Source organism: Trichechus manatus, unplaced genomic scaffold (genome assembly GCF_000243295.1).
Source record: "Trichechus manatus latirostris isolate Lorelei unplaced genomic scaffold, TriManLat1.0 scaffold00001, whole genome shotgun sequence".
Taxonomy (NCBI): domain Eukaryota; kingdom Metazoa; phylum Chordata; class Mammalia; order Sirenia; family Trichechidae; genus Trichechus; species Trichechus manatus.
In genome coordinates, this window is record NW_004443937.1 from 26612337 (window position 1) to 26626012 (window position 13676).

The 13676-nt window shown below is 40.9% G+C and overlaps 1 protein-coding gene across 6 annotated transcripts in view; it reads right to left on the reverse strand.

The window, feature by feature from the left end:
* SMARCC1 (SWI/SNF related, matrix associated, actin dependent regulator of chromatin subfamily c member 1) overlaps positions 1-13676 on the reverse strand; it is a 168542-nt gene that overhangs the window by 27849 nt on the left and 127017 nt on the right. For all 6 annotated transcript variants that reach the window (XM_023726484.1, XM_004368479.1, XM_023726487.1 and 3 more), the window contains one exon: positions 5464-5598. In XM_023726484.1, the coding sequence (XP_023582252.1) occupies positions 5464-5598 (135 nt within the window). The remainder of the gene's footprint in view (positions 1-5463; positions 5599-13676) is intronic.

Genomic DNA, 13676 nt, shown 5'->3' on the forward strand with positions numbered 1-13676 from the left:
GTTGTGGGGGTTGTTAACCAATGTCATAAAACAATATGTGTACTACTGTTTCATGAGAAACTATATGTTCTGTAAGCCTTCACCTGAAGTACAATTAAAAAAAAAGATATCTAAAGATTCTGATTATAGGCCCTCAGTTTTGCTTCCTTCTAATCATTCTTTTAAGCAGCCTTGGTGGTTCAGTGGTTAAGCATGTGGCTGCTAAATGAAAGGTCAGTGGCTTGAACTCACCAGCCCGCTCCTCGGGAGAAAGATGTGGCAGTCTGCTTCCATAAAGATAACAGCTTTGGAAACTCCATGGGGGCAGTTTTACTTTGTCCAGAGGGTCTCTTTGAATCGGAATCAAGTCAATGGCAATGAGTTTTTTTGGTTTAATCGTTCTTTTAGAAAATTTAAGACTTCATGATAATTTGTTGAGGCTGGTAGACCTAAGAGGCTGCCAGAAAAGGACCTCCTACCTATGTGCTTGCTGAGCCACTATTGGTCAGACAGCTTGGCTGAAGTCCTGTAGTTATGTAAGAAACGACAAAATTTAGGTCAACATTTTCTTTATAAAGAAGCTGATCTGTTACCAGAGAGAAATCTTCTGTCTCTGAAGGGAAATTCTGGGCTCTGCATTACCTAGCTTAGTGTCATTTTTTTGTTGGTTTTGTTTTAAACTGAACTAGCCTTTCTTTTGGGGCTGACCTTTGTATCAAGGCATTAACCTTGGAGAACCAGCTGCGAAGAAACAGTTGCTCAATTTTCCTTGTCTACAGCATGAACTAACCTCAACTGTTCTATTTATGCCTGAGCTTCATCTGTCAACTTAAAAAAAACAAGTTGCAACAACAATGTATAAGTAATATAAAAAAAATGTTTAAACATGTTTATACACACCTTGGAAACATTCTGGAAGACACCAAACTATTAACAGTGACCCTCAGGAATGAAACCGATGGGGAAAGACTTATGAATTTATTAATTTACTTATTATCTGATTTATATCACACATATAATTATTTTTATAATGAAAAAAATAAAACATTGAAAACTCCCAAGTTATGTGCGACAGACACCTTGTTTTCTTTTCTCCCTTCTCCATTTCCTAGGACCACGGATATAGTCCCATTGGCTAGAAGGCACAGTGTAAATTACTGATGTAAATAGGGTGTTAATGAATATGTTAACTTTCTTTCAAGGCTCCAATCTGGCTGTGGGGAACCCAGTTCATACAAGGCCGTAGTCCTGCTCTGAAGTCACATTCCCCAATGCATTCAAATCCTGCCTTCCTCTCCCCCTTCACTGCTACACTGTGTGTGTACAAAGCAGCCGTATCTGAGCGGAACCTGAACACAACAGAGCACTTTTCTACACCAAGACACCAAACGCAGACACAGCTGCAAGTGCAGCTGAAGTTCACACAAAGCTTTTCTCCCAACTTCTATCTGCACAAAGAAGGGAAGAGGGGTGGGAAAGACTAAAAGACAGTGGGAGACACAGAAATCCATGTAAACTGCCAAGGACTGAAACATTAGCTAAGACTTGAGCCTCTGACTATGACTACTTGGCCTCAAAACTGAAGAAAATGATCACATCTTCCTTTTTAAGTGTTTGCTGTCAGTGACCAGAAATTCCTTTAAAAAAAAACAAACGCCAAAAAGTAGACATATCCATTCCTTCTTATAGCTGTGGGAAAAGAAAAATACTTACTGTGGAGCAGTGGAGAGGGAGAGGAAGGCAAGAGTTGAATGCAGGTATGAGAGAGAGAGAAGGAGAGAGACTGACTGCAGGCTCCTCAGCTCTCATGCATTTCACTTCATGTCTGGATTTGGGCCACTCTTATAAATCAGATCAATCCCCTCTCCTCTAGGAAGCTTTCCTTGATCATCGCAGCCAGTCATGGCCTCCTCCTCTGAACTTCAAAGTTGCTTCCTTATAATATTTGAAAATTATAAGTGACCTCATAATATTTGTTCTCTTTGTGTCATCCATCCTGGAACCTTCTTAAGGTCAGGGCACCGGTTTCTCGGTTTTGAATTTTCTACAATGTCTCTCTTTTCTGACGATATACAATTTCTATACTTAGTCAAATGAACTGTAGAGACTTCAGGGGCTATAAACTGGATTAGTTCACAGATCTCTTCTCAAAGTGTTTTAAAGAATATCTGAATGGGAATGCTTTAGGCAGAGCCCCTGCACTCCACTTTTCCCCAGTTGGTTCTAGTCCCCAGCACAGTCTATGTCTGAAGCCTGCCCTCCTGCCTGGCACTGAAGGCTGCTCGGTCTGGCAGACCCACTAAGTTGTGGACTAAGTGCCAGCTCACCATCCTCACCTGAACTGGAGTGAATACTTTTTATCATGCCGTCTCCCTGACAGACTCTGTAACTTTCTTAAATTGCACTTTACAATTAATAGAGAGGGCTGGAACAATAGCTACTCAACTTTAATTAAAGCCCAATTCATAACTCTGTAAGAGATTTTAGAATGTTATGTCTTTATTCTTGACTACTAAATAAGACTCAAGAAAACATCTGGTTTGAAGTCATTAGAGAAAATAAGAATAATAATATTCTGAAAAACTAAAAATATTTCTGAAATCTACCGTTATATACCAAACCCAAAACCAAGCATGCTGTCGTCGAGTTGAGTCCAACTCACAGCGACCCTATAGGACAGAGCAGAACTGCCTCAAAGGGCTTCCAAAGCTGTGATCTTTACAGAAGCAGACTGCCACACCTTTCTCCCATGGAGTGGCTGATGGGTTCGAACCGTCAACCTCTTGGTTAGCAGCTGAGCTCTGAACCACTGCGCCACGAGGGCTCCACTGCTATATAAGCAACACCAAATGTTTAACTCAAAAAAAGTTATTCAAAAGCTACTGTGTACTGGGTAAAGATGAGCAAGACTGTTCACTAAAGTGAACTGAGGCACTGTGGTGGGCAGAAAAGCGCTAGGCAGCAAGTTAGGAGGCTATGGTCCAAGGTGACCTGCTCACTTCCCAGAGTCTCAGCTTTCTTGATTCACAACAGATGGATAGTGATAGAACACTCAGAGTTTCTGGGTTAAAAAGAAATAAAGAATGGCCTACTTCTTTATGAATTATAAAATGCTAGATAAACATATAGAGACCTGGCTCTGGGACTTATGAACTGCGTGATCTGAGGTATGTAACTTACCTTCTCCAAGCTCCAGTCATCTCATCTGTAAGAAGGGCTAACGATGGAATGCTTGCACGTTACCATCCAGCATCACTGCTGGATTCGTGTCCAAGGAGAAGCAAAGCAATCAGTATTTTCTCGCTTATGGCTCCCTCATACGGTTTTTGGGAAATTAAACGAGAAAACCCATATAAAGTGCTTTAGCACAATAAATGTTCACAAAGCCAATAATAGTTAATAAATATTGGCTTATATGTATTAAGAATTTAAAATACATTTACTAATTACCGGTGTAGATAAAAAGACGTATATAAACATTTACTATGTCAGACACTGTGCTGGGCACAGGCTATATTTTTCTCTTTTAATCCTCCTAACAGCCCTGTCAGGAAATCACTGGTAGCAAAACAGTTTCGGCTTTGCTTGCCCACAGAGAAGGATAGGATGCTAGTTCTGGGATGGATGAAAAAAAGGTCACGTCTCAGGCATGCACGAAGTGAGCGGGTGACATTTTAAAGGACTCTTTGGTTGTTGTGATAGTCAACCTCCAAGCTGGCCTCCAACAATCTTGTTTTCTAGAACTTATGCCTCCTCCCACTAAACCAGGTTTGGTCTGTGTGATCAATAGAATAAGGCAGAAGTGACGATATGTGACTCATAAGTTTAGGTAATAAAGGAGTTTCCATCTTGGGTGCTCTTTCGTGTTCTTGCTCTTTTGAAATCACTCACTATGAGGGAAGCCATTTCATGAGCAATCCTATGGAGAGGCCCAGGTGACAAGGAACTGAAGCCTCCAGTCAACAGCCATGTGAGTGAGCCTGGAAGCAGATCTTCCAGCCCCAGCTGAGCCTTGAAAAGGTAGGAACCTCCTGAAAGACCTTGAGCCAGAACCACTCAGCTGAGCAGATCTCAGAGTGGGGAAAAGAGGCCTTCCTTCCTGGTTGATGAGCAGGATGCACAATGGGCAAAAAGAACAAGGCCACGAGGGAAGCTTGCACACGGCCTGATGTGGCTGGTGCCATGGATGATGGAGCTGGGACTGGGGTGGCCAGCAGCTCCTGGGGCAGGAGAGCCACTAGGATGAGAGATGCTACAGGTACAGGAGCTCACTGACTGAACATGGGGAGTGGAGTGCATAAGAGGTATGGCGAGTGAGAAGACTTCTCATCAGGGAATGAAATGGGTAGGTAGAGGGTGAGCAGGAGAATTACTGAGGCACAGAGCAGCCTTTCCCTCCCTCATGAGGCTGGAATGCCTGTGCAAGCAGCTGAGCTGATCCTGGGACAAAATGAAAAGGGACTATGATGATAGTTCCAGGCTACTCATCACGGGGAATTTGTCAGAGGACTTGCTTGGACTGATCACTAAGTAAGAGATTAACAAATGCAAATAGATCCTTAAAATGATCACTTTTCTGGAATGACTTAATCTTAAGGTGTTACCATTTAGAAAAAAGAACTAGTATCTCTCATTCAGATTAAAAAACTCAAAATAATCAGAAGCGGAAAATCCCTGAATAAATATCCAAATATAGCCTGTTTAAGAAATCACTGGTTCCTTTGCCAATCAACTCATTTAAAAAAAAAAAAAATTCCCAAAGAGTTTTTTTTTCCTATTTCTCCTAAAATTCTCTTGAGATAACCCAGTGTTCTCCCACTTTCAAGTTTTTCTTCCTTTATGCTGCTCTCTTCCTTATTTTTGGCCTTTTTCATAATTCTCTCAGTCCTGTTTGGTCTACATTGTTATGTCAAAAGTTTCTGCCCCCAAGAATGTTGCTGAGGAGCTCAGGATAAACCTAGTTCCACTCACCCTTCAACATACAGGAGTGGGAAAAGAAGGGTGAGAGAACCCAAGGATTGGACCTGAAGAGGGGTTAAGAGTGATCATACAAAATGAGGCTTCTAACTCAAGATGAGATTTACAACTACTGTCTGGCATTTATATTGCACAAGAAAGGAAATCAAGACTATCCCTGAACCAGATACTAGATCAACATATGGATTGTACTTTATTGGTAACAAGGAGGCAATGAAATAAGTCTTAGGTGTAACTTTTGTAGAGGGGAGAATTTGATGCCACTATGTATGTGGAAAGCCAAAAGGTAGAAGAAGCTGAGGTTTAAATAATTAGTTTCAGAAAGCGAACAGTCCTTTTATCATTACTAGCTGATACTCCTTTAGAAAGGGCAAAGTAAATACGGACAGAAAACAGCTAAAGAGAACAACAGGATAGGCTATTACTTATTTTTATCTACTGTGTATTTTAGGAAAGACAGTCAGGGTTCTATTGCCAAAAAGCCACGATGAACTTTCCCTTACTTACAGCCTCTTTTTCTCTGTCCATGATTGTTTCCAGCTCTTCAAAATGTCGAAGTTTGATCTCTAGTTTCTTCATTTGTGTCTCAACCAGGAGGGCTACCAGGGACTTGATCTTTCTCTCTTCCACAGCAGCCAGGTGCTAAGGGCAAAATCATTCAAATTATTTAGGTAAACATCTGCTTAAAAAACAGTAACAAAATGCTGAAGCTCATATTCAGAGCGGGGATTATGTAATTAAGAATGGTGGCCTAGAAGCTCCCTTTGTATGTTTCTGCCATATATTTATTTCAGTTTAAAATGACGATCACCACTGAATTTCTAGACCATATAAAGATAAAACACTTTTAAACGACTTTTAAATAAAAACCTCTTCCCATGGTAAACTACTTCCTTCAGAGAGCCTATCAAAGAGGGAAAGTTGAAGCAGGGCCCTGATGGGCATCCCCCTTCTCCCTTTACTGCCCCCCGCCCCGTATCTTTCCCTCCTCTATGTATTTTGAAGCGTCAGGGTCCCCCAATAGTATCCTTCTCTCCCTATGTATTTTCCAGCTTCAGGCAGGCAGCGGTTTCCCTCAGCACCCAACACTAAGATGCAAAGCCTCGGCCTTCCTTCTGGTTAGTGGAACTGTGTGTGGGAATGAGGGGGTAGAACAAGATTCCTTCTCTTGTTTAACGGTAGTGTCCAGAGCAGGAAAAACAAAGCACAAGACAGGAAGTAACTCTGCAAGAACATGTCACTCCTTTGCCGCAGAAATAATGATGAGTCCTACTCATGTTTCTTATCAGCACAGAACTAGCACAGCGAAGAAGATGCCACATCACCCAGAGAGGACAAAGATTCCATCTGGCCAAAGCCCTGCAAAAGGCAAATCCAAACTTCTCTATACCATCTAAGGACTTCCCCCAAACACTCCCAATACCACTTTGCATTCACTTTTATTATACCTGCTGCATTTATGTGCCTATCCTGCTTCTAAGACAAAGGTTTTGAGAAACAGCAAGAATGGTTATCTTATTGATTTCTGCGTTTCCTACAGAATCTAGTAGGAGATGACATGCAGTAGGAGTTTAATATAGGCTTTTGGGAGTTAAATTGGTAGTCATAACATTTAATGAGAGCCTTATATTTCACCTTTTATAACTGAAAAAGAAAACTGTAGTATCACAGCTGTGGAGACCCATGAGTAGGAAAATTCAGAAATGTAAGCAAAAGATGATGATGTGAAGGTTTTATGAATGAATCTACAGCTGTTAATGATAATGTTTTCCTCTCTAAACTGCACTGAGCTACATGAATGCTAAAATTAATAAAAATCAATGCAAAGAAAGGAAACATAATCACAATATACTATCAGGTTCTACATAAGCAAAATGATATAAATATTGATTATTAAATTAAGTAAAAATAAAGATATAACCATACTGGATGCTTGGGAAAGGAAGGTGAGAATAGTGCTTATGAAATACTAATCCTCACTCTTCAAATTATGTGAGCAACATTGTCTGAAACTGAAAAATCAAGAAGTAGTAGAATGACTTATTGAAAATAGCCAAGGTACTGTACTACAAGAGTTAAAACGGTTTAAAAAAAGGCTGGATCTGGGGAGACAGAGGAGTGGAGAAGGATAGAGAGGCACCAGTAGCATTTTTTTAAAATATCTTCTTAGTATTCAAATGCTAAATAGGAAATTTTTAGTTTGATAAAAATAATAATATAGGATGCAAAGAGAACTTTCTGGAAGAGGTCACAGGTCCCCAAAGACCATGTATAAAAGGTGGCAGGAATGAGACACAAGTGAAAGCGACAGACCTAAAAAGAGATGTCATGAAGTCTAAAGTCCAGAGAAACTCGTAGAAGAGAAACACGGAGAAAAAGGAATGACAGATAAGAAAAAGAATAGGAGAAGAAAGTGGAGAAGCAGGAGAGAAAGAGTGATGGAGAAGAAAAACCTACTGCAATAGTCCAAGTAAGAAATGATGGTATGGTGGCAACTCTGATCATTGTAAGAAAAGAAGAATCATTAACAATTACTACCTGTTAGAAATAAGTTCTAAAGTATTTGATGGATGAAACAATGTCTGAGATTTGTTTTACAATACACCAGCAAAAGCCCCTCCAACCTAAAGACAAATAAGAGACGAATGAAATAGACAAGATAACCAAAGCTAGAAGACGACAATGTGGAGACTCATTACTTTTGCATACAGTGCAATGTTTCCATAATCAAGTTTTAAAAGGGGGGTGTTATGGATCGACTTGTGTCCCCCGAAAATGTGTGTCAACTTGGCTAGGCCATGATTCCCAGTATTGTGTGACTGTCCACCATTTTGTCATCTGATGTGATTCTCCTATGTGTTGTAAATCCTGCCTCCATGATGTTAATCAGGCAGGACTCACTCAATCTACAAGACTGAGTTGTACCTTGAATCAATCTGTTTTTGAGAAATAAAAGAGAGAAGTGAGCAGAAAGATGGGAGGGACCTCATTACCACCAAGCAAGAAGAGCCAGGAGTGCGCATCCTTTGGAACCAGCGTCCCTGCACTGAAAAGCACCTAGACAGGAGAAGATTGATTAAAAGGACCTTCCCGTAGAACCAACAGAGAGAGAGAGTCTTCCCCTTGAGTTGGCACCCTGAATTTGGACTTCTAGTCTCCTAGACCGTGAGAGAATAAATTTCTCTTTGTTAAAGCCATCCACTTGTGGTATTTCTGTTATAGCAGCACTAGATAACCAAGACAGAGGGTTTTCAACAAATGCTGCTGGAATAACTGGGCAATAAACCAAAAACCAAACCAAACCAGTTGGCGCTGAGCTGATTCCGACTCACAGCGACCCTATAGGACAGAGTAGAACTGTTCCATAGGGTTTCCAAGAAGCTTCTGGTGGATTCAAACAGCAGACCCTTTGGTTAGCAGCCGAGCTCTTGAGTTTGGTTTTTGATTTTACCCCACATCATACACAAAACTAAACTCAGTGGAATACAGACCTCAATGTAAGAGCTAACACTAAAATTTTAATGGAAAGAAACGGGGATAAATCTAAATAATCCTGGGTTAAAAAATGATTTCTTAGACATGACATCAAAAGTACAACTAATAAAAGAGAAGACTGATAAGTTGGACTTCAACAAAATTACAAACGTTTTTGCTTCAACGGATACCATCAAGAAAGTAAAAAGACAACCAACAGATTGTGAGAATACATTTGCAAATCATATACCTGAAGAGATATGTATCCAGTGCATATAAAGAACTCTTAACAACTTACACCTAGGAATGAAGTGATACTGTTGGTAATCTGAAGGCTAAGAAAACTACTCAGCTGCAAAAGTGGACTACTTTCTTTTTGATGGAAAAGCAAAAAGACTTAGAAGGCAGAATCAAAAGTCCAGAGGGTCAAGTTAATAGCCATGGGGAATTAATTCTCAGGGAGTAGGACTGGGCCCTGACCATGGAACTGGCAATGTCTGTCTAACTAGAGTTCAGAATTGCTGTGAACCAGTGAGTCAGTCCTCCGTACCTGTTTTCTCCCTTCTTAAACGGGAGTACAGTTGTCCCGTGTCTCACCACTGTTATGTTAGTCCACAAATTCTTCAAATTGAGAAGGTCAACATAAAAGTAGCAACACTGGAGTAACCACTCCTAAGGACCTTCATCTCTACCTGAACCTGACTTAGAAGATAAGATCCTGGACCTCCAGCCTGAGCCTGATGACATAATGGGATGGGACTGTGGGGACCCTGGGAAGGGATGTTTATTTTGCATGTGGGGGAAATGCAAATAATTCGTGGCCGGAGGGTAGAGCATGGTGGGGTAAGTCTTCCTTCCACCTAGAGGTATGGTCTATGTCCCCTCACCTTGAATTGGAATAGAACCTGTGACTACTCTGACCAGTAGGTACGGCTGAAGTTATGCAGCACCAGGTCCAGGCCGTAAGAAACTGGCAGCTTCCCGTTCTTGCTACTGCTTGGACACTTTTCTCTTTAAGTCCTAAGCTGCCATGAAAAGAATCCAACGAATATGAGACCACCCTATTAAAAAGAAGGCCAAGCTAATCTCTTGGAGAGGCTGTGAGGAGAGAGTGCTGCCAGCCAACCCCCAGCTAGTTTCCATCCCAGCCTAGGCAGCAGGCATGTGAGTGAAGTTGTCTTAGGTCCTTCATTAACAGCCCAGCTGTGAGAATACTGGGTGATGCCAGTGTGTGCCACATGGAAAATTTTCCAAGTTCCTCAACCCATAAAATCATGTGATATAATGATTGTGGCTTTAGGCCACTAAATTTTGGGGGTAGTTTGTTACATAGCATTGGATAACTGAAACAGCAACACTGCTGATGCTCAGGCTGTGGCTTATTGAAGGGTCTGGCAGCAATGATGACTATGGCCTTCCAACAAAGGGCTACATGGAGAGCCCCAACCCTTCGTGTATTGGTTTTATAAAACCCAAGGAGAATGATGAGGTCTGGAGTCTGCCTCAGAAGTTATATGGAATGTGGAAGAAACAACTCAGAAAAAAATTAGTAAAAATGTAATAACTTGGTTGCAACAGGGTTGAGGTAAACTTTACTAATAAAGCATGCATTCTAATTGGTGGAAAAGAAGTAGTTTCTGTTTAGTCATATAAGGATGACAGCAAACAGAACTGTAGGCAAAATAATCAAATAGGCCAAATTTTCCTTCTGCATTCTCTCCACAGTTATCATCAAGTAAAAGGATATATTATCAATGACCAATATGCCTAGTATAAAACAATTTCGATCAACCCTTACCTATTAAAGTTTGTGCCTAAAATGTAGGACGAAAATTTCCCCATCTCAAGAAGGAATTGCAGGCGTTAAGTGAGCAAGTAATACTAAGTATTTCTGAGGGGTAAGAATCTTTCTCTTGCCCCAGAACTAAAACCTAATCACCATGAATATAAATCTACTTTAGCCGTTTTTGGGTATATGGGTATGGGGTGGTAAATCTGAAGGAAATGTCTGTGGTCTTAAAAGGTAATCTCCATTCTCTTGAAAGAACTGAACCCTACTCCCGCTGAAAAAAAGAGAACACATTCCAGTGTAATGGTTAAGGTTGTGCGTCCACTTGGCTGGGCCATGATCCTCTGTGATTTGATAGTTGTATGACGGTGTGATCACTTCCATGATGAGAATTGATATTATAGATGACCTCCATGATGGGATCTGCTGTGAGAAGCCAAACAGCTGAAAGGGAGTTTCGTGTGGTTTGCATTGAATATAAGTGGATATTCTGGCAAGGCTTGAGGCTTTTGCTAGTTTTGGATCCTGCAGCTGGTACGTATTCATCTGATCTCTGGTTCTTGGGACTTGAGCTAGCAGCCTACCTGCAGTCCTGCCTGCCAGTCTTTGGGATTTGTTGATCTTCACAGCCTGTGAACAAGAGCCCTGCTCTCTGACCTGCTGATCTTGCGTTCGCCAGCCCCTGTGGCTACGTGCATCAGGAGAAGCCCGATCCACGGACTTGGGATGTTCCAGCCTCTACAACCACGTGAGCCATTTCTTTGATATAAATCTCTATATATATACATATTTATATGCTTTACTGGTTTTGCTTCTCTAAAGAACCCAGCCTAAGGCAACTAGTTTCTGGTTTATTCCAATGATAGTTCTGGATCATTCCTTCCCCCTAAACATAAACGCCCAGACAAAAGGGATACCAAGCACCCGGCCAATGGTGCTTCTGCTCGTACTCACATAGCACTCCTTGTTAACAAGTGCAATGGATACGCTTCTGAAGAGTTCTTCAAATGGCAGGGATGGGGAGAAGCCAGAAAGCATGCTACCCCATCTGTTTAGGAGCTAGATCTAGAACCTCTAATTACCACTCCATATCAGAGTGTGACAAACAATTAAAATGTATCAAGGAAAACTCTTAATAACAAAGCTTCTTATAGACACAGAAGAACAAAAAGAGTGAGAACTTGGACAGGCGAGACGAGTTATACTAATTACAGTAATTTCAGTGAATTCTTTACCCCTTAATTACTATGTAGTACAAAAATGATTGTGTGCGCTGTGAAATGTATCACATCCAGCTGAAAGTGGCATTTATGGTCACACTCAACAGTTCATGTGTGTCAAGTCATATAGCACGAGCATTTGATCACTTTCATAAATCAGAGGGTAACGTGGGTGTTCCGGGAATGAAGATCTAAGTTCTCAGTTATTAGAAATAAGAGTGAATGGTAATGAGGGAGTGAAAATTCAATGACCTGGAAAGAAAATGTCATGTGGACACTCTTCTAAACTTTGTATGGCATATCTAAGGGACACGCCAATTGATCCATAAAAGCAGTTTCTCTGCGGTGAAGGAGTCAAAGTGTTGGGGCAAGGTGGTCAGCGGTGCACAGTATGCATACTTTTGTGCCCAAAGTTGCAAATATTAACAACTATATAATCAGAGGAAAATATCACGAAGCATTCGTGAAACTTTTTAAGACGCTCTAGCATTTTAGTTACTCTTGGGCAAAATACAATGAAGCACAGCACAGTAGCATAAAGAGAGGAAATAATGGGAAGGAAGAGTGAGGGCTCTATGATGGGGAGAGTGTCCAAAAAAAACCAGCTGTAGAGAATAGAGTGGGTTCTGTTTGGTGGAAGTGTAAGAGCACTTCAGGAGGCAAGGCAAGAAATGAGGCTTGAGGACTAAGAAGTGTCCTGATTGCCAAAAAAAAATCCTGAATTCCCAACTAAAGAGTTTGGAATTTTCGACTGAGAGAGATAAGGAGGCTATTGAAGAAAGGGACACAATATTTACATTTTTAAATATTCCTGTTCCTACTGTACAATTCCATATATATGAAGTCACAAACAGAAAAAACTAATCCATGGTGTTAGAAGACAAGCTAGTTACTCTCCTGGGAGAAGGCACAGAAACTAGAAGGGAATATGAGGACATCTCCAGGGAGCTGGTAACGTTTCTTGATGTGGGTGCTGTTTACATAGGTGAGCTTAATTTCTGAAAAATTAACTGAGCTATATACTATATAGACTTATACGTTCACTTATTTAAATGTAGCTTGTACTTCAATAAAAAATTAAAAAAGATTACTTTGGCTGCAGGATAGAGAATGGGATGGAGAGACAGGCAGAAGATGATGGAGGCTGACCTAAGGGAGCAGCAATGAGGCTGGACAGTAGGAGATGAACTAAAGCGTCATGAAGATTTAGTAACTGAACAGCTACGGAAAATGAAAGCGTAAGAGATGAAGAGGACCTGAGGGTGCAGATTTGAAGACAGGGTAGATGGCGTTGCAATGTCCTGAGAAAGGGCACACAGGAGTGAAGATGTTGTGGCCTCTAGCTCATTTATAAAATTAGAGAAGATGCCTAAGACAATCTTAAGGTCTCTAAGATCCCTGACGACAGCATGAATCAGGAAATAAGAACCTAGGCAGCACAGGCAGTAGGAGATGCCCAAACAATCCAACCTGGCAGAAGACAGAGGGGCTCAAAAGGAACAGACAGATGTGAAGCAAGAGTCAAACTGACGACTACATCAGTATTGACTTCAGCAAGAAAGTACCTCAAAAATACCTAGAGGTGAGGGTTGGTAGGGGAGAGAGAAAACCTAAAACTGAGCTAACGAACTATACAGAGAAGGTATCTTTGGAAGAGACTAGCAAATATGAATATGCAAAACCTCAAGCTACTGTAATAATAATAATAATCAGTTGGGGTATCTGTTTGGGAGTTACTATATATGCACTGACCCTACTAAGGCAGCCTGTAAACACCTACCCTAGCTGTCACCCCTGCAGCTTCTGCACCTAAGTTAGATGGACAAACACTCAAAATAGTGGCCTTATGGTTTGCGGTGGGTCATGCATAAGTTTTTATAAATCATGCGTAGAGAAGCAGTTCACAGCAGATAATGGTCTGGGGAAATTAACGGCCAGAAAAGAGCATCTGTATCAGTTGATCAAGAACAGACGTTCTAAATGTCACCAACTCAAGACAAAAGGAGTAAGACAGTTCTAGTAACCACTGCTTCTTGAAATGTGGCGACCTATGATAGAAGAAAACCACTTCTGAGGGTAAAATGGAAAAGGGGTGACAAGGTTTTTGTAAAAGTTCACATATTCATGTCTGAAATACTTTAAAAGGCTAATTTAACACAAAGCGGAGAAAATAACATTATCTTGTCTTCTTAAATATGCTGTACAGCCAATACTATGTTATAAATAGAGAAAACCAC